Below are 25008 nucleotides of genomic sequence, written 5' to 3' on the forward strand. Positions count from 1 at the left end.
AAGCAAAAGTTTAATTTGTGGGCTACATTCCATTATACTTTTAGAATTTGCAGAGGGCCGATTCAAAATGGCCTGTGGGCCGCATTTGGCCCCCGGGCCGTAGTTTTGACACCCCTGTTACATGAACATAATGTAGTGGAAAGCTGTGAGTAGCAGTTAACCATTGATGCCAGTAGGGGGCGACATTGTTCAGTTACAAATCTATCTGTCTGTCTGTCTGTCCGTCCGTCCGTCCATCCGTCCATCCATCCATCCGTCTATCTATCTATTTATCTATCTAAATGCCTGTGGGTTGATCATGTATGGTGCAGTTTATGGTGAAAGTAATGATATTCTGATGCATGTGATATGTGTGTTTCTCTCTTACTGAAGCGAGGACACGTAGGATATTTAACGTTAAATCTATATTTGAACGCTCGCGCGGGTAGCCTACGGCTGTTGTGGTCAACACATGCATGGCATGCACGCGCACGCGCATTACAAACGCAGATTGCGAGACACGCAGGTGTGTAAACATCAGCTCGCGCGCGCGGTGTGTTTTACCTCCACTGTTGGTTTTCCCTTTATGAAGCGAGAGCAGGCTACCGCCACTGAGAGAGAGATAATGGGGAGACAGCGAGGGGGAGAGAGAGGAAGAGCGCGAGAGAGAGAATTACCGATGTTTAATCCGTGTGTGTCACCTGCACTCACTGGGACTCTTTGCATTGCACTTTACAGGGACGTCGAGCTGTGCTCCTTGAGCTTCCTAAACGCCAAGTGATATGGATTAACTGACTTGTGGCTGTCTGGGGAAGGTGCGACGCCTTTTCTTGTGGCGCTTTTCGAAGTTGTGCCACATCCAGGACGGTTGGAACGGCTCGCCCTGCGCGCAGGCAGCAGGAGGCGATTAGAGAGGAGATACCCGCTACTCGGTAAGGTCTTTACACCTGATTATCACACAGCCAACTACACTGAAAAACAACCAGACACACCGTGCCCAAAATAGATTCCTGTCTGTATTTGTTTGTGCCTCACTGCGAGCTAGCAAAGCAAATGACGTTGCTTTATTAGCCAGACAAACGCTACACAAACAAAAATAAGAAAACAAAACAAAAAGGAACGGTCAACAGTTCAGCTAAACAGTAAACGCATATAGGACGAAGAAAAATGAAAAAAACAAACAAACCTCGACGTGTTTATCTTTCAAATGTAAGCCCTGATTGAGTAAAGCCTTTTCGACATTTGTCATTAAAGCAAATTACCTGTAATACACACCTACAGTGAGAGAGTACCTGCTACTCTCCTCAAAAGTACTCTAGCTAGAGACAGGTAAAAGTTACGATCCGTTAATTGTAATTGTTTAAGGCATATTAGATTCGATTAGATATACTTTATTGATCCCAATTTCGGAATTTCTTTCGTCACAGCGGCATGTCGATGAGACATTGCACAGGAATTAAAAGTAATAGAACATACGGAAAAAAAACTCGTGAAGCTTTACATATCAACAGTAGAAAATAAGCAAAAAGTGAAACATGATAGTGATATACATTTCAATAGTGAAGGGTATATTTAAAGAGTTTATCTATTGAATAGAGTAAATCCATTGAATCTATTGTATATCTATTGAATACAGTATGATGAAGGAAGGGTGCACAGGGGTGGCGGGGCAGGTTGATAAGAGGGATTTCTAAACTCAGTAAAAGTGGACTGTGTAAGGGGACTGGAAGGTATCAGGGATAAAGTCCTCATGCTCCACATGTCCCACTCCAGTCAGCTTAGATACAAACAGACTGAGGCATTCCCTGGCTCCTTTTAAAGCAAATGACTCAGTCATTTTCTATATTCAACTACTGCTAAAGAATTAATGAAAGGACCAACAGTACATAGTCTGTGTGAATTCAGAATGTGTTTTACTAATGCATCACTTCAACCATGGAACTTGCACAATCACACACAAAAACACCTATTATGTGCACACAGACACGATCAGATATACTCTACTACATGCATCTAACAGTATTATGTTGCTCCACTTATTTTGCTGCATCATGCTTCAGCCCCCGGATACACATCACTGTACAAAGGTGAGGCTTTATTGTCATATGCACAATGGTTTCAACTTAGTTTGGGAATGAAAATCTAAGGCTTCTCAAACAGTGCAATATACAATATCATTAAGACATAAAAACAAGGGGAAACAGTGCAATAAGAAATGAATAAAATAGTGCATGAAAATGGTGCAAGTAACACAATGTGCAAGTTTGCTAAAATAAGTGTTGATGCTGTTGCATAATGCTAATGAGTGGCACAGTCTTCTGCTTTGTTTATGGCTTGACTCCATCTCCATATTGGGTGTATTTGGCCACATTTATAACACAGCGTACATGTGTTTTTCAAGAAGATACGTGAACACAAAGCGAGCCCTGACACTTAGAGCAGAATTGAAACAGAAGAAGAAGGATATGAGGCCGCTTGCGTTCTGAAGCGTTTACTAATTTATGACGTTATTTTTAGGCTCGGCTACATTTTTGATGCTTCGTATTTGTCAAATTTAATACTGAGCGAAAACCCAGGGTGTGTCTGTCAACCTCTTTGTACATTATTGCGCACAAAAACATACAGTACAGTACAAAGACACACACACAAGGCTGCACACATTCTGATGCATATGACGTGTGGAGATACTTGAAAGGCCCTTTGGCATTGCATTACTTATACTGATAGTAAAGTTTAAAAGTATGCTTAATTGGTATTAATGTTTGAAAAAAGCTTGACATGAATGTGTGCATTGTTGAGCTTGAGTGTATCTGATGTAACCGAATCTCCCTCAGCTCCCTCTTGACTGTCACAGACTCAAAGCTTTGCAAACTCTCATTACACTCTATGATCAAATACGAAGCCTAGTTAAATGATGTACCTAGCAGACGTTATGACGTATTGAACTTTTAACCCCAAAACTAGACCTCACACTTTCAATCCGGAAATACTCAGGTTACTTTTAGACCCTGAAAAATGTAAGAGGTAAATCCATTTAAAATCTTCTCAACACATTTGAGGATATTAAAGACGCAATGAGTAAGATTTTCCTTAAACATGATGAAAATTGTCTCATCAATAACTATGAGTTATAAGACCCCATCACAATGCTCACATAATGCCTAGAAAAAGGATTTAAAACATTGGCTACACATGGATAAATATGATAGCACCAGTTAGTTCTTATCCTATTTAATTATTTACCATAAACACCCATTTAGCGTATTGACTAAGTGGAGATCGAAGGTAAATGTGTTCTCTGAATCAAAGCCAGACTTCTGCTCCCTGAGACTAAACACTTTAGTTTATAAACTGAAATGAAATATGAATCAACTAATGAGAAAATGTAACATATCATCCAAACCTTCACTCTGTCTGACACCATATAAAACTAAATTCTTGAAACTCACTAAACTTTAAAAGGGACTTTCGGTTCACCTGAAAGACAAAAACATATTTCTATTATTCTTAAACAAACCATAAACAAATGCAGTTATGCATACAATTTTAACAGCACAGATTTGAACAGACGTGTGTTTCTTTGCCAAAAAAAGGCGTTCTAAAACAGTAGGTGTATCTTATTCTTATCCGTAATTATATATCAGTCGACTTTGTCTCGCCGATACAAAATGTCTTACTATACTAATGTCTTATGACATCGGGTAACTTGTGTCAATATAGACATGCAAATCAAATCAATCAATCGATCAGAGAGACAAGAAGAAGAAGAAAAGGTGACTCCTTAACTCTAATGTTTGAATATGTGTCCATACATTGTTAAATGATGTTCTTTTAGCCTGCTAGGACTCACTCATCAAATTAATCCAAATATTTGTTCATACAAATTGAATCGTAGTTGTGAATGTTGTCATGTGAAGTTGATTGTGCAGAAGAACAGATACTTTACTTTATGTCAGTTGAATTGGACACTGTAGCAGTGTTGTTTTGTATGCTTGTTTTTGTTACCTTGAAGGCTACAGAAAGGAAATCCTATTCTATTATTTGGGAAAGAAGGCAGAAACCTATAATATCAATATATCCAACACCTGGCAGTTCACACCTAAACCATCTTGATAATAGCCCTACCTGTAAGACAATAAATATGTATTCTAGATTTTGGGGTGGACTGTCCCTTTTTTAAGTAAAAATCTTTCATTTATAGCAGATAGCATGTAGTGTAAGACACCCAAACACACTGTCATGAATACTTACAATGTCAGCCAAACACTGTCTGTGTCAATTACAGGCTTTAACCTGAAAAGTTCATCAGGTCACTGTGTGTGTGTGTGTGTGTGTGTGTGTGTGTCGCGCGCGTGCGTGAATGCGTGCGCAGTACAACATAACATGATCCTTGTATCGGCTCTCAGATGTCCTTAGTGAACATACTGTATAGTTGGGTCAAAAGGTGAAAAATATATACTTTATTATTCCAGCCATACCAAATATAATTTTCTGAAAAGGCAACTTAAAGGCTTAAAGACTCCTTGTTTATGAAGTAAGTAATATTGACAGTGTGGTTAAAGGCGGACTTTTCAGTGTGAATTATCAGCGGGGGCAATGTGTTCACTCCCTATCAGTCTTGACAGGGTAGGCGTATAACACAAAGCAGTCACTAGTTGAGTTTGTAATCATAACAGTGGTGTGGTCAGTTAAGCTCCTTCACACTCCCAGCATTACTTTAGCTCCATCCAAATGAAAATGAACTATATTTAAGTTCCCTATGTGGAGCCAACCTTCAATTTTGAAAATTCCCGTTTATTCCTGTTTATTCACAATTATTCCCATTTATTCCCATTTATTCCCAATTATTCCCATTTATTCCCATTTATTCCCAGTTATTCCTGTTTATTCACAATTATTCCCATTTATTCCCATTTATTCCCAATTATTCCCATTTATTCCCAGTTATTCCCAGTTATTCACGTTTATTCCCAGTTATTCCCATTTATTCCCAGATATTTCCAATTATTCCCGTTTATTCCCAGTTATTCCCGTTTATTCCCAATTATTCCCGTTTATTCCCGTTTATTCCAATTTATTCCCAATTATTCCAATTTATTCCCGTTTATTCCCGTTTATTCCCAGTTATTCCCATTTATTCCCAATTATTCCCATTTATTCCCATTTATTCCCAGTTATTCCCGTTTATTCCCAATTATTCCCATTTATTCCCAGATATTCCCAATTATTCCCATTTATTCCCAGTTATTCCTGTTTATTCCCAATTATTCCCGTTTATTCCCGTTTATTCCCATTTATTCCCAATTATTCCCGTTTATTCCCGTTTATTCCCAATTATTCCAATTTATTCCCGTTTATTCCCAATTATTCCCGTTTATTCCCATAAATTCCTGTTTATTCCCAATTATTCCAATTTATTCCCGTTTATTCCCAGTTATTCCCAATTATTCCAATTTATTCCCGTTTATTCCCGTTTATTCCCAATTATTCCCGTTTATTCCCATAAATTCCTGTTTATTCCCATGGAAAGTTTCCATCTTTGAAAATTCCCAGAATTTTGCAACCCTATGTAGGATTGAGTTTGTCCATGGGTAATAAAGTATGATAGGTTAACATATTTACAACATGGCTCTAAAATGAGTGGTACAGCCTGTAGATGTGGACTTAGGTTGATACAATACTAACTGGAGATTAATAAGAAACTGCTTTTTATTTTCCTTTAGGTTTCTTCAGCATTCATTTCGTATCAGTGCTCAAATTTCACTTCCTCATCTTTTCTCCCTGCCTCCTCATGTGTTTTGTCTCCTTCTCTTGGCTTTCCCCCTTCATTCTCTGTCTTCCTCTGAGCGTCGGTATGCCTGTTAGTGTTTCCTGGTAGAGTGAAGCGGCTGCATTATCTAAATACATTATTGATGCACGCAGCACTCTAACACATACACACACACACACACACACACACACACACACACACACACACACACACACACACACACACACACACACACACACACACACACACACACACACAGATGCACACATACAGAAACTCCACTCACATAATAAAAACATACATACACTCTTAAAATCAAACACTCAGTTGCACATAGACACATACGTACAGCGGGACACAATCACAAAGAGCATGTGTCTCAATTTGTTTTTGAATGTGAGTGGGCACAAGACAGAAAAGAGAACGGCAGCACACGTGCATGCTGTTACGTTATAGATGAACACAGCTGATTCTGCCCAGCCCTGTTTTTTAAGCAGTAGTTCTGTTTGAAATGCACAGGAAGGAAATTAACACTCCAGAAGACTTCCCAGCATCTCTTAAAAGGAAGGCACTAGATGTGATATGTCACTTTACAGCTTAAAATGTGATGACATTCTAAGCTTTACTGGAAAACCTCAAAATAAGCTTTGAATGGAAACAAAGACATTCAGTACAGCCCATTGATAATCCTGCTTCCCTTACATCTATCTGTCTGAAGGTGTACCATTTATCAATCTGACAAATGTTGCTGTTTGGCCCAGACTGAAGCAGCCATAAGCACACTCTAAATCCTGATTCTGACACTGCGTTTGCCCTCAGGAGATGAAGACACGTCACGCTGCTCCTCTACAGAAGAACGATGGATGGAGAGAAAGCAGAGCGGCACTGTAACCGGCGCCTTCATGGAGCCCTGATACACAGGGCAGTGAGCAGGTCTGTGCGTCAGTGTGTCTGTGACAAATGTGACACACCATTTCTTTGTATGTGTACATAGAAGGAAAGATGACAAGATTAAATGATTAAGAGAGTGGTATAAAGAGAGACCGACAGTCCGTGAGAGGGAATTGAGTGGAGAACTGTAGACACACACCGTCTGTGTTACACTTTTAGCCAGACTGTTCCCTAAACAGACCTGTGAGGTGGAGGTGAGCTCAGTGTAATCTGGCTCAGTGGGAGTGACGCACAAACTCCCTGCAGACACTCTCTAATCCCATTTGCATGGTCTGTGTGTCCATGTGTGTGTACATTCAGAGCATTAGGTAGAAGCTGTGTATCAAGATTAGTGAGTAAGACATGTCCATGCCCCTCACAAAATATGTAGGTTTTGTATGTTGTTCTACTTGCTTGGAGGTACTTACTTCATGGAGTGCCATTTCACAGAGAAGCCATAAGGAGCATTTCTAGGTGTTAGATAATATTAACAAGAGCAAAACTTTAAACCGGAGATCAAGATTTTTGACATTTGCTTTAGGCTGGGCTTGAAAGATATAGTTCAACAATTTTGTGAGGTGCATAACATTTCATTATTGTATGTGTCAGATAAAGTGCAGCAGACAGTAAGCAATCTACTTCAGACGACATTATTCACCAGGATTCTTTTAATTAACATTTTCATTGTTTTATGGGTAAACCTTTACTGACTCAAGGAATATATATAATATTTAAGAAATGGACCAATTATTTGGATATGATATGACATTAATTGTCATTTAGCTGACACTTTCATCCAAACCAACTTAAATGGCATATGTAGACCGATCACCCAAGGAAGCAATTTGGGGTTCGGTATCTCACCCAAGAACACACACATGTTGACTCCATGTGCTGGAGATGAAACGACTGACCTTCTGATTGGTGGACGACCATATACCCCCCTTGTTTATTTTTGCTTCAACAAGTATTCCCCTCACAGACTCTGTGGAACATTATGGCGTGCCAAAAAAGGCTATATTTGAATACCTATTTCACTTTTTATCCATCCTAAAGAGCAGCATTCACGATCGATTAACCAGTGGTGGCGTTGTTCTTTTTTTAACATAGAAATTCCTTAAACTCAGCATGAGCGTATTTTAAAGATGACAAACTCAAAGTCTCTTCCTCAGATTTCCGTCAGGATACAAACGTGGTTTGTGGGCTGAAATTCTGTTAATATATGATGACATTTATTATATCAGTGCTCACATGGCTGGTACAAAGACAACCTGCACAGCTCATCATTTTTTAATTTGATTTTTTATTATTATTTTTGCACATATACTCACACATCCTGTGATAATAACCAGATTAGAAAATTGTTCAAAACATGACATTAAGTGAGTGCATTTAAAGGTAAGGGTGAGGTACAACACCATTTCTTCATAAAAGTGTTCATGTTTTATGTGTGACTCATGGCAAATACAGGCAGTTCAAATCTGTTCCATACATTGAGTTTGTGTGAAATGCATAATGTACCGATGGAGAGGAATATGGATAAAAGGGGCTTGAAGTTGACAAAGTAAATGAATGAATGTCCAACAGGGAGCTTAAATGTGGGCAGGGGGGCAAATATATACAGTAAGTGCTGCTGCAGGCCCATTACTCTGTGTAGTGAGTGTGTGTTTTTCTCTGCAGCAGTGCTTACTGTGCTTTCTGTTAGAGGAAAACTCCGTCCTAAAACACCTTAGTGATGTGATATGACATTAGGACTTCCTGCTGTTGTAATGTCAAATAAAATAAAGCGCAGAATGTTTTTAAAGAAAAAGGAGAGGCCAATTGGTCAGAATCATGGGATTAGAAACTCATTGTGCATGTCTGCCGATCATAGTCAGTTAGTTAGTTTGATAATAGCTGTAAACTTCTGCTAAATTCACTAGACGTGACTTTAGAGAGGAAAGCAAATATTTATAGAAAACCAAATTATTTGAGCTGCTAATGATATTTCATGGGAAATCCCTATCAATGTAGGTCCATTTAATTGAATGTGAGCTACATTAAGAAGGTGGCTGGTTGTTTTTTCTAAGTCTGGTCTCAGATTTTTTCTCTCCTGTGTTTATGACCTTAAAACAGGCATAGTATTTCTCAGTTGCTAAAAGTTTTGCGTTTGTAGTTATTCACACGGGCTACATAAGACTGTCATCCTGACAATAATATTATATAACCTCTATCACATGAATGTACTTCAGCATTTGGCAATTGGACAGATATATTGCGGCCATTTGGCTGATGCATCACAAGGTGTTTTTTTCTGGCAATTTTTTTATTTAATTTTGCTAATTAAATGTTTATCCTACTAAGTACAGTTAAGTGAAGATTTATTTCTATCAAACCAGAGTATGTGGAATAGGGCTGGGCGATATGGCTGAAAACTGTATCAGGATATAAGTGTTTCATATCGGTCGATATTGATAATTTGTATGACCTATTTAAAATAAGGACCAGGAGAAAAATATACCAGATTTAAACATTTTTATTTTAAACTTAACCTTCCTCTGATTTGTTAAGGCATAACAAGATTATTATAAATACATTTTTATTTATTTTAAAAATATTTCATATAACCATACGTATTGGGATTCATGTGGATTAATACGAGTGGACCGGAGGGTGAAAGTGACAAGCATAAGGTTCACTGTCGTTGTTGAGCAGAGGGAGGAAAGCTTAGAGGAAAGCAGAGAAATAGAACAGTCAGTCAGCAGAATAATAGTGTAGTTCAACAGTGTCTGTATCACCGTTACTGTACTGAACAGCAATAAAACAGAGTTGTTCAAACAGATTCCGAACGTCCCGTTCATCTTTTTCCAGGTAACCGGCAACGAACGGGGAGCCTAGTCAGAGTCACGTTGAGCATCCCATCTACGGCTACGGAGCCTAGATACCAGCGGCAAAGAAAGGTAACACTCTGATTCAAAGCAGAGCTAGACTCTTTGCTCTGGTTTCTTCCAACGAAGAAAAACAAATTATCGAACGCATTTCCTATTGACATTGATAACATGTCTATCTAAATACATATCGTTATCGTTTTATCGCCCAGCCCTAATATGGAAACAGTGAAAATACTATCAAGACAAGTTTTTTTTTTAACCTGTAAATGTTTTTTTTGTAGCTACCACACACACCTGTGCAAAAAGGGTTGAAGAACGTTTGAACTTCTCACCCTTCTCTAATGTACCCTGTGTTTAACGTGCATTGTAAATGGACTGAATGTATAAAGTGCTTTCGCCTTCGTTGAGACTACTTAATGCGCTTTAACATTACATGTCAGCATTCAAGTGGTCATAAACACATTGGTGCAGAGGAAGAGGCTACCATACATCAGAAGCACCATAAGGAGCAAATAACATTTACACACACTCATACAACGTTAGCCATACCCCTTTCGCGTTCATTATGTTGCTGAACAACCCCTCTTTGTTGTTTTCAATAGAAAAAAACACAGCTTAATCCTGCTGGAAGTATTTGTACACCTGTTCTAAAGTCATAAACAAAGTCATCAATTCATGTAAATAAAGCCTTTAAACCAAGCAACCACAATCCTATTTCCAATCTCTTGATTGTTCATAACTGCAAATGCTATTGTGTCATTGTGATTCCAAATTCAATTGGAGTATGTCCCATGGCAAATTAAGCCACGAAGTGAAATGATCTTGAGCACTGTGATGCTGTCCTAACTGTGTGGGTGTATACTCAATAACACTCCCGTGAACATGCAGCATGAAACATGCTGGGTTTGTGGGGGTCCTTTAAGTCTTCCACATTTGCAATAGATTGAATAAAATCTATACAAATGTTGGCCTTTCATTGCAAATTGAATGATGAAGAGTAAGGTAATGGTTCTCTGAGAGTAGTTTTTCTTTAGGCTCCATTTTTGCATTTGTGTTAGAGCCACAGAGAAACAGATGTGAGAAATCTGATTCCACCAACACTTAAATAGTAATCTAATAGTCTCAAAGTGAGGAAGGGTGGGGGCGCACAAACAAACAAGGGATCGCGGTGATGGCAACCAAGCATTCATGAGAAAAGAATAGAACTCTTTGATTTAGATTGAATCAAAAAAGCACCAGGGTGAAATTTGCCAATTTTTTCAACAGATAATCAGAGGAAAAAAATGCGATTAATTTCATGTGTCCAACATCTATGAATCAAATGAGAAGCAGCTAGCTCTTCTCCTTAACACACAAAGTTCTCACAGTCATTTATTCAAGAAATTAGAAATATAACACTGATTGTAGAAGGACGTCTTTAGAGCTGATTCAGTAGACTGAAGTTGTGTCTTACACCTGTCCCCACAGTGGGGTTGCCAGATTGTGGCCAACCCCAACACTAGCTCTGCCAGCAACAACATCCATGTCACTAGGTAGTGCAAGTACCTGGCAGCACTCTCCTTTAACCTGGGGGGAGGGCCCTCACACATCCTGAGCTCTAGCAGTTGATGAACATGATTGGAGAACCTTGGTTTCAGGTTCTTAAAAAAACTGTTCTAACGAAACATGGACATTCAAATCTCTTTTGCGCTGAACTATTATCCCTGAAACATTGTTTCAGGAATTGTTTGGTAGGCAATTTTGTGAGCAAAAAGCTAACCCTAGACTGACTGTATTAAATATGTTTGGTTAATCATGCATATGCGCATCAGAACAAATGTATGTGTTTTGCCTAATACATCAGAAAATGAAAAGGAGTTAAATCATATTATCTGTGTTGGTCAGTTTCTAATCAAAAAGGGTTTGCATCATACAGTTGTAATCCAAAAGAAACTGACCCCCCATTATTATTATTCATAATTCCTTGTTTTCATTTGGTTTCAAGTTGTACATAGTTAAAAAAGATCTAGTTGCAGTAGCAGACTAATAAGGCTCAAAACTGCCTTTTTGTTTATTAACTTTGATACTATCAGAGATGATAAATTGATGTCTACTAATATATATATATTATATCCAAAGGTTATTATTACTTATAGAGTATTGTAAAAGCATGATTGTATTGCTGTAGTTAGTTCAGGTGGAACTAAATTTTAACTGTGATTTGCATTATTTATTCATCTTTTAATTATTATTTTGAGCATTCAAATCTATGGATTTTTTGGATCTTTAAAAATTAAAATAATGAAAATCAAGCAGTTTATAAACATCACATTTATAAATGTAAAGTATTTGTACATGAAAAATTACTCAAACGACCAAAATCTACAGAATAATGTTCCGTCAATCGACTGATCAAACAGCTAATCATTTAAGCCATATTTGAACTTTCTGTTTATTTATAACAAAACATGATATTTAAATATAAATATATTAGCGAAGTTACTAGCAACTAGAAATATATACAGTTATGAGAAGAAGATACTCAAGAAAAGAACAAGTATGTAAAGTATACTTGAGTTGTTCACTGTTTGCATTCCCCCACTACATGTTTGTAATAAGACACTGGAATAATACTGGAACTTGTTGAATTTGTGTTATATGATATAGAATTATTTCTTACAACACAATATGTTACCTTAAAAAGATAACAATGACTACAGGAGTAGAAAATGCTTCATATCCATTATTTCAACAGTCAGCAATGAAGGCATCAAGATTATTCATGAAGAAGGCTGAGATATGCAGTGTCTTGTGGTTGATGTGAGAAGGAAGTGCAGTATAATATTCCCAGCAGCCTCTAATGTTACACCTTTAAAAAAAATCTGCCGACATATCCTGTCTTGGTCTCTTATCTTGAACGCTGTGGTTGCGAAACGGGAATGGTTGTGCCGTCTCAACACAATTTTACCAGAGTGGATTGGATCACTGGACCACTGGGCCTGTACTTTATCCGAACAGTCAATCAGAGCCACTTAAGAAGGAAAACATGTTTATGGGATTGAAGGGGATTAGGTGTGTGTGAAAGCTTTGTTTTACTGTTGAAATATGATTGATGCCTGATCATCAACTTTAAGAACTTTCAAAGCCTCAAGGTTTTTATGTTTCTTTAAATTCTTATTCACTCCTGATTACATCCTTCAGGAAAGCTAGATGGAATGTTTGGACCCGAACAAACCTAAGTACACTCCTGCATTTTGTCTCTGTAACCTGAGAAGTGAGATACTGTGAGCAAACAGGAAGAGCGAGCTATGGAAGAAATATAAGGGAGAGAGGAAGGAGAGGGGTATTCACTGACAGCTGGATGGATAATGGGCTTATGACTCAAGAACCCCCAGGAGACATTAGGCCCTCCTCCTGCTCACCTTCTATCACACTTTTATGATTTTTTATTTTGATACCACCAGTTTTCTGCTCCTGTCACATCACTGTGTACATGATGATGCAAGTGACACCTTGCATTTTTATTATTTGTTCAGAACCCCACTATGTCTTCTATTCCCTTTCCCTCCCTTCCTCTTGTTTCCTCTAATGGATCATGCTAATGCAACATATGTCTGGGGGAGATTCCTTCCTGCCCTGCTCACTTTGGGATCCAACAGGCCTGCTGAGATCATTCACTCATTCATTCCAGACAGCTATGAGTTCATTCATTTGTCTTGTCCTTCATCTATTACCGATCCATCTATTCACTCATTCATGATTCTTTTTGGATCCTTGCATTTGCCGTTTGGACCGTTCTTTATTTCTGTAAATACATTATTTCACAATCTGGAAACAGTGAGCTTTATGTCTGAAGATGATTTTGCCTCTTGGGGCAACAACCAATCTTTCAGTTTCAGGTGTTGCCAGCAAATATGTGAATTACAGAAATCCAAGACATCCCCTTCCTACGCTGGTCATTGTTTACAGGCCAATAAGCAACATGACATGAAAAGAAATCGTTAATGTTCAGTGACATTGTTGAGAGACAATTTCGGGAGACTATGTTGAGGTAGGCTGTTTTTGGAGATGATCTCTATGCAGCTGCTTCAAGTAACCAGTTTACAAGGTAAAGCTCAACGAAAAACAAATCAATGAAGAGCAATAGAAATTGTATTCCAGCCAAAACCCAAAGACTCTTTTGCTTTCCTTACCCAGTGATTACCTTTATTCAGTCGGCCACAACCTTGTTGGTCAATACTAGGCTGACTACAAATAATCTTGGCCTGTTGCCTTCAGATTCTGCTTTTATTTTCAGTTATGTTAATATATTTTAGTTTGTTTATTCATCAGTTGACAATTTCATTCCTTACTTAAATGCTTTTCCATCTTTCATTCCAATTAAGGGGATTACGTGAATGCTCGCAAGTAACTGAGTATCTATTTCCCAGTCACAGTCTGATTGATTGAGCCTTTGATGATGTGAAGGGAGTATAAAGTAACAGCTAACGACCAAGTCTCTGTCTGACTGCAACAGTCATCAGACTGGGAGTAAGGTTTGTGTGTGGGTTGGTGTGTGTACTAAGCGGGTGAAAGAGATGAGAGCCAATACTTGTATTCCATGCTAATTTTTGGATCTTTTGAAACCTATATTAGTTTTTCATTTATGCGGCTAAATGACAAAGGACAACACAGAGCAATTAGATTCAATACCCCTAATCCAAAAATCTGCTGCAGCAAATGTTATCTTTATTAAATGTGTCCATTTTGAATCTGAATTGCTACATGTATATCTTCCAGCTGTTTTACAAAGCTGTCTTGCAGAGAATTCTGGTTATTGGCCTGATAAGGGAGATCGGTCAAGACAGGTTGTAGCCCATGATAACAACGGTGTTGGTCACTTGTTTGAAGATCTGAGTCTGAGTAGACAACAAAACATGTCCCAATTTAAGCCACTTACCCTAATTTTCCACCGGGTCCATCTGCGCCGCGTTACGCCAAGCAATCGGGCCACTCAATGCGTGTGATTCCACAAGACGCGCCGTGTCGCGTTTCAGAACGGTCCCAGAAGCGTCTCGGCGCTGGGCTCTGCTAAAAATACGCGGCTGGTCTATTTTCGACGGAGACGCGAGCAATGCCAGCGTTCTCCTCCTGTTTACAGGCTCGGTGTGTAAATTATAGAATTATTATGATGTTGAATTATTTTTCTTTTTTTTTACTAAAACACAGCAACACATCTTTGATTCATTTCGTTTATAACTGGACTATTACAATTATTATTAACTTTGTCTGTAGGCTACAACACAACAAAATAAGAAATAACAACAATAAACACAATTTAAACAGACACACAAATAAACCATTTCACTGCGTAGCTTTTACTTTCTTGTAGAAGTACAAATGTCCAGGAAATATGACCAAATAAACAATAACTGCGAGCCGTGCACGCAAGACGCTCCGCTTCTGAAACGCGCCCGGTATGACGCCGTTCGGAGGTCGGAACAAAACCGCGGCGCAGACGCACCCGGTGTAATCCCGGGGTAAGGCAAAGAAGGAATCATGTAAAGGAACATTTTGAGAATAACTAGTCAAACAGAAGCATTTTGTGACTGGAATTCGGGGGACCTAAAAGAATAACTTTAGACTTGTTATAATTAATGAATTTAAAGACATGTTTGGATATCCAGGGTTTAATGTCGTTTTATACAACTGAGTTTCAACAGCATAGAAATGCAGCTCAAGCATATCGTTATTTTGGAAAACCTGGCAGCATGTATATTGAAAACATAAGGGGGATAATAACAGAGCCTTGATGGACACCACAACAGTTCTTTGGAGGGCCAAAAGTTTACATTTGTGCCTTTTGAATGTATATATTTTTCTGATTCTTCCCTTGTGCAGCTTAAAATGTTTGCAGACTGTATTTAGATGTGAACATATCCACTTAGTCACCAATTTAGTATAAATGCTACTTGATATGAAAAAGAAATACATTAATCAATCACATCAGCAAGTAATAATTTAACTGTGTCAGTCATTGGAGTGATTTCAGTTCTGCAAGTTTGTTTTCTTTCCCCGTTTGATTTTTGGTTGTTGGCTGTTTTAATGTCAACATGGGCACTAAAATTAAGAGATTTTGAAACATTTCACCAACACTTTATAGACAAAATGATCAATCAATAACATGATATTATCATTGTCAGATTAAACAAATCAATAATGAAAATAATCTTTACTTGCAACCCTAAACACAATAATTTCTGTCCATTTCTCAGTACCTTAAGAACATCACTAATGGCTGTAGGCCTGTGCGTGTGTGCATGCGTGCGTGCGTAAGGGGATACTGCATTACAGAGAAAATTGCAATGTTCCACAAGGACCCATTAACTCATGACTCAGGTCCATATATTATTTTGTCTAAACCCCACAGACACCAAAGGCGACCCTGGTCCATTACGGTGTATCCAGCCAACCAACCACCACAGCTGGTCAACAAGCATTTAGGTAGACCACTGCCTCACAGCACACAACAGGGACCCATTTAAAGGAGATGTCCTCGTTATTGGTGATAAGAAATTATTGATTGTTTACTGAGGCTTGAATGCAACAGACAACTGGCCCATAACTCGGGTTAAGAGCCTATTAGGCTGCAAGGAAGTTACCTCATCATTGGCTGCAGCCCAGTAGCACAGAGAAACCCCACTGCCAAGCCAAATGTGTGTACGTGTGTCAATGAAGCACTGCATTTTCCGAGCTATTTTAAGGTATTTGAATTCTAATTCCCAAACAAATCGAAAGGAGTTGGATTTCACAGTCATGTGATAATTAATTATGCACATCTTCTCATCATTTTCTTTTATAATCTGTATATTTTGGGGTTTCAGCCCCTAAGCTCGCTGTGTTTGATTTGGGGATGTAGACCCATATAATTGCCGTGTTAGTACTGTTTGTATGACTTATGCCCTTTACCCACTGGTAGGTAAATGGAGGTGCAGGACAGGAGCCGCTCCCCTTCCCGTAAAACCAGCCGGGTGGAGCAGGTGGTGGGACGATGGCTGAGGAGGTCCCGAGACCTGGGCAGCAGGTCTCACTCTTTGAGCAGGTAAACTCTGTTTTTATCTTATTTAAATTCAGCATTTAGATTCTCAACTTCATCTGACAAATATGTATTCTGACTGAGGGGGGGGGGCCTGTGTGGAAGGATTATAGGAAGTCCTTGAAATCAGTGACCCACCAAACCGTTTGCATAAGCTTTGAATCTTTGTCTTGGCAAGAAAACTAATCATTTATGCCCTATGTTTCTACTGTGAGTTATGCATGTTATATCTCTCCTTTCTCTTCTAATAAACACAATATGAAGTGGAAATCTACCAGGGCAGAAATGTAAATCATATTCTGAAAAGGTTTGTTTTTCCTTTTGAATTTATGTCCACCTCCCCTCCAGAGAGCGTGTTGGAGTGGATGGGAAGTCGGCAGAGTGCAGCGGCTCTGATCAGAGGAATTACCCCTTCCGCTTCATCGTTCAGATCCAACGAGATCTGGACCTCAACTCTCATGGCCTCACTCTATCCTACACCACCCCCATCCTGGTGCAGGAGGTCACCGCAGGTAGGAGACTTTAAATGTAAACATAACTGAGGGAAAAAGAAGAACAGCATTACTAGAATAATTTAGACCGGTGCAGACAAATAAGGAATATCTTTTTAAACCTCCTCCTTCGCTTGAGTGCCTGTTTTAAGGGAACATTTTTGAAGTCTCTGATCTCTAAAGTCTCCCTTTCCCATGGTTCTTGACACCAGTTTCCCATGGTCTGCAGTGTTTGGTTCACTTTCTTAGTGTTTCATGCCTAACAGGGATAGCTGCCACTCCTGACTCTTAGGGTGGTGGGTCCATATACACAGACATGCAGGTCATGCTTGACACTGTAACTAAGAGCTATTAAGCTTTGCTGCATATCAATACATTCTACTGAATTGAATTGAGATATGATTTGCTTGTAAAGACAGAAAATTAGGCTAGGCTTGTTAGAGTCAAATGCATTCTGTTCTCCCAGGTGCAGAGCATTTTCTTCCCATTCTCCCTGTTGTCTCTGTTATTATGCATATAGCAAGTTTCTTCAGCAAATGCAGTCGTGGAGCAGTGCCAAACCACTGCAGGCCCCTGGCTGGTGTACAACACAAGCTGTAAAAAGTGGAAACTCCAGGAGAGGCTGAGACTGTATGCACTTACAGCACACAAAATTGTATTAACAAAGGAAACTTACTGCGGCTCTTACGTTCCTCAAAGGAGAAGCTTTACAAGAATATAGACATTTTTTTCAAGCTCATTGAAATTTTCTGGCAGCACTTGATCCCAGGCGGTGTACTGCCCCCAATCAAAAGCCTACAGTTGTTTCTGTTATGTAATAGCTAGTTCAAATTGGTGTGATCTGAATCTCACCTGAGGAGGTTGGGTATACAGCTGGAGGTGTGACTGGGAAGCTTAATCAATGAAGGTGTCCTTAGAATAAACAAGGAGGTCTTATGCCAGTCTACCTTAATGAGAATGTTGTAACTGATTGAATTTACTGGGGAACGTGTGTGCATTCATATGATCCTCAAACGTTCACATTTACCAAGTTAAGAATCCTTTTTTTCTGATGAGCTTAAAAGGGGCCCTGTTGTGCATTTTAGGGTTCTCCCTTTCCTGTAGCATTTGTGTGCTTGTAAATGGTCTACACAGGCTAAAATCATAGTGATCACTATGTTACACTCGCTCTTCTATTGGCTAGCGCTCCAACACATTGTACGTCATAAAGGGCAGGACTTCTCTAAAGAAGTTGACTCATCATTACAGAGCTGGTCAGCTAAACCAATCAGAGCAGACTGGTTTCAAGCACTATGAGAGAAATAAAGAGCATTTTGAAGATTAAAGCATGGAAACATGTCACCGTAGAGACACTACTTTAAATACCAATATAGCCCGAGCAGAAAAGGCCCCCTTTAAGAAGTTGTGCTGTACTTTATTTAAAACACTATTTGATGACTGATTGACGTGAAAGTCAAAAAGTATGTGTTTCTATTTTATGGAGTGACTACATTTGCAACCAAAATACAATACAAAGTGTTTTTTGCCTACAGTTAAAACTAAAATGTGTAAAATTGACTAGCTCAGCCCTCAAGACATGCAAATAAAAATATGTGTAGCTAACATATATGTGCCGATGATACCAACGTTTAACTGACACCAACTGGCAAAAATAAATTAAAATTGATGTAAAATGCAATATACTTTATACACTCTGCCTTTTGATTCTCTTTACAAATCACAGTAAACAGTTGGTTTTCTATCAGAGTTCTTTATATATGTACAAAATAAATACTCAGCATTATTCACTTGTATTTAATTCAAATCAAAAATCAATGGTACCATGTGGTTATTTTGAAAATACTATTTATTTATTGAATGCCAAATTGCTCTTTATATGCTTATAAAGATATGAACTGACCTATATCCTGGTTGAACATTTTCACCAAATCTCTGAGCCCTATGTTTCTATTAATTACCCACTAACTAATTTATATATTTAGATGAAATAAAGAAGCTAGAAGTTATATGTTAATGTCCTGAAAAACCGACTTTAGCTGCTGTTGATTCCATGCACACATATATTATACTCTGTCTGTATTTGCATACTGAAGTGCAGTTTCCTCCTGAGCTCCGGAGGTACAGGGACCTGAATCCCCCTGAGGGCCACAGGCAGATTACCTTCGCTTTCCCCTGTCTGGCTCAAGTCTGCTGTCACCATCTGCTGCTGCCTGTCTCACACACAAAACCCACCCACACACACATTGTTGCTCCTGTCTCCAGTGGCCCCCACTAAGCCTTGGCTCAATTTGTCCTCTCTCTGTCTCTGTGGTACGTGCTGCAGCATCTTGAGAGTGAAATATGAATCCTTTATTCAGAAGCTTCTTCAGAGCTATCGGTGTGACCTGCATCTGTCTATGCTCATTTTGGATGAAACATCAAGTGCTTTTGTCACAGTTAAAGAACTCAGTATTGGAGGGGTACCTGATGCTTTGCAAACAGAAGCAGTGCTGCTCACAGTTGGAGAGTGGGCCATAGAGGCAGTCATAGGGGGATGAATTTCTATACTTTACACACAATTTGTACGTTACATTATTGGTAATTGTTTTTGAACTACTTTTCAATACTCACTGCATGTCCACTTACAGCGTGCGTACATGAGTATTTGGGACATGCTGCACATTGATTTTTGCCCTTCTTGCTTATATATCCATATCACAAAAGGCCAATGTAATCTGTCTTTACTCCCTGCCGGTATTTCTGTTGGGAAACTGCATTATGTATACTATGTTTTGGGACATCCTGCACTTTTTTGTATGCTGGTATGGGCATTGAAACCAAAACAAGCTTTACACGCTTTCTTGGAAGATACTCAATGTATGAAATCTGGTTTAAATAAATAAGAAAACAAAGCCCTTTGTTCAGTTCAATGTAAATATATTGGACAAACCTAGAGTTATGAGTTGACAAAATCTTCTCAATATTCAGCATGTTGTTGTGAATCACTGAGAACCTCTTTTGCCTTACCTTCAGCTTCACTGACTAATGGACAGTAGTTTCTATATAGCTTGACTACAGCAGCAATTAAAAGATCTGCGGTTTGCATACAAAGTTTGATTACAGCTTGCTGAAGACAATCCTCCACTTCATACTCACCATTAACAGATCATGTCTTAATGCACTGTATACAATGTATAATATAAGTTATAGGGGACAGAATGGATCTTTTAACAGCCAGTAGCACCCGACTATGGTTTTAAGACAGACGTAAAAATAAATTGAAGCTATCCTTTAAATATGCACAGTACAGGGAATCATACTCCATGTAGTTTGAGCAGTTGTGGAGCATGATGCAAACCGCTACTGTTCTGGTGATAATGCTGTTGTCCTGTGACTCAGTTGTAACAGTGCAGGCTGTCCATGGGTTTTATTTAGTTTGAAAAAAAAATCCAGTCTGAAAGGAGCGCTAAATGGGCCACAGTCTTATTTAAACTAAAGGGAACAACAGAAACAAAAATATAAAATAGGACTAAGCTTACATCATTATGAGCATACCATAATGATCAGTTAAACAACCAGTAGACAACATGTCCGTAATAAGCAAAGAAATACAAAATAATGAAGGAAAAAGAAAATGATTATGATTATAGATAATGGTGCATCCATGTGAGATGAAACTAGATCTAGAATCAACTGCATTTGCAGTATGAATGCAGGCTGATTGAAGAGCCTCAGGCATGTTCACTTGAGGACCCTCTGTGTGTGTGTGTGTGTGTGTGTGTGTGTGTGTGTGTGTGTGTGTGTGTGTGTGTGTGTGTGTGTGTGTGTGTGTGTGTGTGTGTGTGTGTGTCTGCAGGTGGGCCCGCAGATGGCCGGCTTGTCCCTGGCGACCAGCTCGTGAAGATCAATAACATCGCTGTCGATGACCTGACCCCGGAGCAAGCTGCTGAAATAATCAGGTCCTCACCGACAGCTCACACACACACACACACACACACACACACACACACACACACACACACACACACACACACACACACACACATACACACACACACATATGTTTTTCAGCCACAAAACGCAGTTTAAAAATTAAGTTATTCACATCACGTCTAACCTTACCTGCCCTTTGTTGTTTTTTTCAGGGAGTGTCAAGATACGTTGACCATGACTGTCCTCAGAACAATGCTGGTGAGTGCGCTGCATTCAACTAACCACACACACACATGCGCACACACCACAGACACACACATTTACACACAAAGGCATTTGAGGGCATGACAGGTGTTTATTTTTTGTAATAAATAAACCTCCCCATTGGAAAACATACATTAGGGCAATACAATTACAATAAAAATAACTAAAATATGCAAATGAGTCTTTATAATTAAGCGGATGCTAATTTGCATTTGTTTACAGAACATTGGATTAAACTGGGTTTATAATTCTTGACTCGCTTTAGTCAAACATAAATACAAAGGGATTTGCAGACATATCTTTAAAAAGCCATAAAAAATACATTCTCCCCATGTTTTTAGGAATAAATGTACAGATATATACTGGAAAGTGGGATAACACTGCCACAACATCCAGTGTGATAGGAGAGGTAAAGAAACCAAAGACTTATTCATCGCAAAGGGTCATATGCTAATTTCCAGGTTTCATATTATTATTTTGTGCCTCTACTGTGGCTTTAATGTTCAAAAAGGTATTTTTAAACTAATAACACTTCCTCTTGTATAAACTAACACATACAGTACAGAGGCGTGCATGTGTGTACGCCTCATGCTTACATGCTGTGGATGTACAGCCTCTCTATACACATGGGATTTTAAATCGCTGATAGCAAACAAACCCATTAATCAGTGTGTCAATGAGGCAAGAGGTCAAGCGCCACCGCTAACAAGCATCCTGTCACCAAGGTCCCACCTCTACATCAGTGTTAAATTGACAACACGTCACACAATGTATCCTGACCACTCAATGTGTGTGTGTGTGTGTGTGTGTGTGTGTGTGTGTGTGTGTGTGTAGGTGGATGATCTCACTGAGTGATGCTGACATGTATGTCTGCTCTAAGGGGGAAGTAAATGAGTAAAGATTGGCGGCTTGTCAGTGATTCTCATCAGCCGCTCTATCAGCAGAGCGCTGATAGAAGCATCTTTACAGTCTGATTCATCGTTCATGGCTCCTCCAAGAAATCCGTACGGAGGAATTATTGTCGTTTCCTAGAAAATATTCGTGTCTGCCATGCTTGTCATCGCATCCGAAGAATCCTGAACCATGGCATGCCAAAGCAATTACATTTTCATTGAAAGCAGACAGTGTTATGAGAGCAGGAGGACTGTTTGACAGTTCCTCTGGTGCTTTTAATCCACCATCTACCACCGACTGGTCCTGTAGTTGTTACTAAGTACCTGTACTTGAGATGAATATATATGCATAATACATTTCTAAATATACATCCTTTAATATAACTGCAAAGTACTGTTAATACATTATTCAAAAAATGGATGCACCCATAGATATATTTTAATCACATTTCCTACTCTTCTTCCTGTGGTCTACATTTCTTGTCTGACATATTAGCCAGTATCAATGCATTGCAGACCTTTATACACTTTCAACATCACAAGGGCTCCCTAAACAAAAGTAATGGGATTTTCCATTCCATTTCCATTGGATTTGGGAATAAGGCAAAATTGATCAATGGCTTACACACTTTTATGATACTCAAATGTTTTGTTCAGTAAGATAATCTCCACTTATTAACTCGTTTATTTTGAAGGGTAAATGAGATCAGCAGAACACTACATTACAGTCACATGACCTCGACTTCTCACCGCTAAACTAAAGACGGCTGATATTTGATGTGATGATGTTTAGTGTTCTCATTTGGTCACTTATAAGTAACCATGTTTTTGTGACTCATAGAAGCTTCGGACATTAGCGAGTAGGATATTTACTGACATGTTATGACAAATCCTAAAAATGTTATTTCCAGTTTCTAACCAAAAACAACTTAAGAAAAAGATGACTTTGAGGCTCAGTTCCGGGTTTTTTGACTCATTACTGCACCACTATTGCGTAACATTTATAATATTGTTTGTTATTAAAGTTCTTTCTTATATTCCAATAGTTTCATAAAAGAACAAATATTTAGGCCATTATAGGTTTGAAAAAACTCAGATAAAAGTTATACATTAATCAAATAAAAAAAATATGAATCTGAGGATGAATTGTGTTTATTATTCATTAAGAGCAGGGGTGTCCAAACTACGGCCCTGGGGCCAAATGTGGCCCGTAGGCCATATTGAATCGGCCCTCAGCAAATTCTAAAAGTATCATGGAATATGGCCCAAAATAAACTTTTGCTTGGATTATATTGTACTTCTCAAATATATACAGTGGGGCAAAAAAGTATTTAGTCAGCCACCAATTGTGCAAGTTCTCCCATTTAAAAAGATGAGAGAGGCCTGTAATTTTCATCATAGTTACACTTCAACTATGAGAGACAGAATGGGGGAAACAATCCAGGAAATCACATTGTAGGATTTTTAATGAATTTATTGGTAAATTCCTCGGTAAAATAAGTATTTGGTCACCTACAAACAAGCAAGATTTCTGGCTCTCACAGACCTGTAACTTCTTCTTTAAGAGGCTCCTCTGTCCTCCACTCGTTACCTGTAGTTATGGCACCTTTTTGAACTCGTTATCAGTATAAAAGACACCTGTCCACAACCTCAAACAGTCATACTCCAAACTCCACTATGGCCAAGACCAAAGAGCTGTCAAAGGAGACCAGAGACAAAATTGTAGACCTGCACCAGGCTGGGAAAACTGAATCTGCAATAGGTAAGGAGCTTGGTGTGAAGAAATCAACTGTGGGAGCAATTATTAGAAAATGGAAGACATACAAGACCACTGCTAATCTCCCTCGATCTGGGGCTCCACGCAAGATCTCACCCCGTGGGGTCAAAATGATCACAAGAACGGTGAGCAAAAATCCCAGAACCACACGGGGGACCTAGTGAATGACCTGCAGAGAGCTGGGACCAAAGTAACAGAGGCTACCATCAGTAACACACTACGCCGCCAGGGACTTAAATCCTGCAGTTCCAGACGTGTCCCCCTGCTTAAGCCAGTACATGTCCAGGCCTGTCTGAAGTTAGCTAGAGGGCATTTGGATGATCCAGAAGAGGATTGGGAGAATGTCATATGGTCAGATGAAACCAAAATAGAACTTTTTGGTAAAAACTCAACTCGTCGTGTTTGGAGGAGAAAGAATGCAGAGTTGCATCCAAAGAACACCATACCTACTGTGAAGCATGGGGGTGGAAACATCATGCTTTGGGGCTGTTTTTCTGCAAAGGGACCAGGACGACTGATCCGTGTAAAGGAAAGAATGAATGGGGCCATGTATCGTGAGATTTTGAGTGAAAACCTCCTTCCATCGCAAGGGCACTGAAGATGAAGCGTGGCTGGGTCTTTCAGCATGACAATGATCCCAAACCCACCGCCAGGGCAACGAAGGAGTGGCTCCGTAAGAAGCATTTCAAGGTCCTGGAGCGGCCTAGCCAGTCTCAATGTAACCTTCATGTTTACTCTTATTATCAGCAATCTGAGGCTTCTGTTTTAAGGAATGAGCTGCCAACAAAATAAATGAAACCTTAAAAAGAGATGGGTTGGCTGATTTTTCCTTAAAGCATTTCCAAGTATCGCACATTATTCACCTACATTTGATTTGTTTTGCTAACTTATAATTTAACTTATGTGGCAATATTCACCTCTAGAAGTGGCCCAGCTCTCCTTATATTTTTCTGTATGTGGCCCTCGGTGAAAAAAGTTTGGACTCCCCTGATTAAGAGCACAAGTCAGCTGTATTATACTTATTGTGAATATAGTCCAATTAATCCAACTTAGTATTTTTGCAGAAAC

The 25008-nt window shown here is 39.0% G+C and overlaps 1 protein-coding gene across 1 annotated transcript in view; it reads left to right on the top strand.

Annotated features, from left to right (window-relative positions):
- Positions 1-654: 654 nt before the first annotated feature.
- Positions 655-25008, top strand: part of LOC134864213 (FERM and PDZ domain-containing protein 1) — a 47623-nt gene continuing 23269 nt past the window's right edge. Inside the window, 7 exon segments of the mRNA XM_063883023.1 lie at positions 655-911; positions 6569-6682; positions 9530-9618; positions 16487-16609; positions 16952-17115; positions 20930-21032; positions 21219-21264. Of these exon segments, the coding sequence (XP_063739093.1) occupies positions 16491-16609; positions 16952-17115; positions 20930-21032; positions 21219-21264 (432 nt within the window). The 5' untranslated portion in view covers positions 655-911; positions 6569-6682; positions 9530-9618; positions 16487-16490.

The sequence above is a fragment of the Eleginops maclovinus genome, chromosome 5, assembly GCF_036324505.1.
Source record: "Eleginops maclovinus isolate JMC-PN-2008 ecotype Puerto Natales chromosome 5, JC_Emac_rtc_rv5, whole genome shotgun sequence".
Lineage (NCBI taxonomy): Eukaryota > Metazoa > Chordata > Actinopteri > Perciformes > Eleginopidae > Eleginops > Eleginops maclovinus.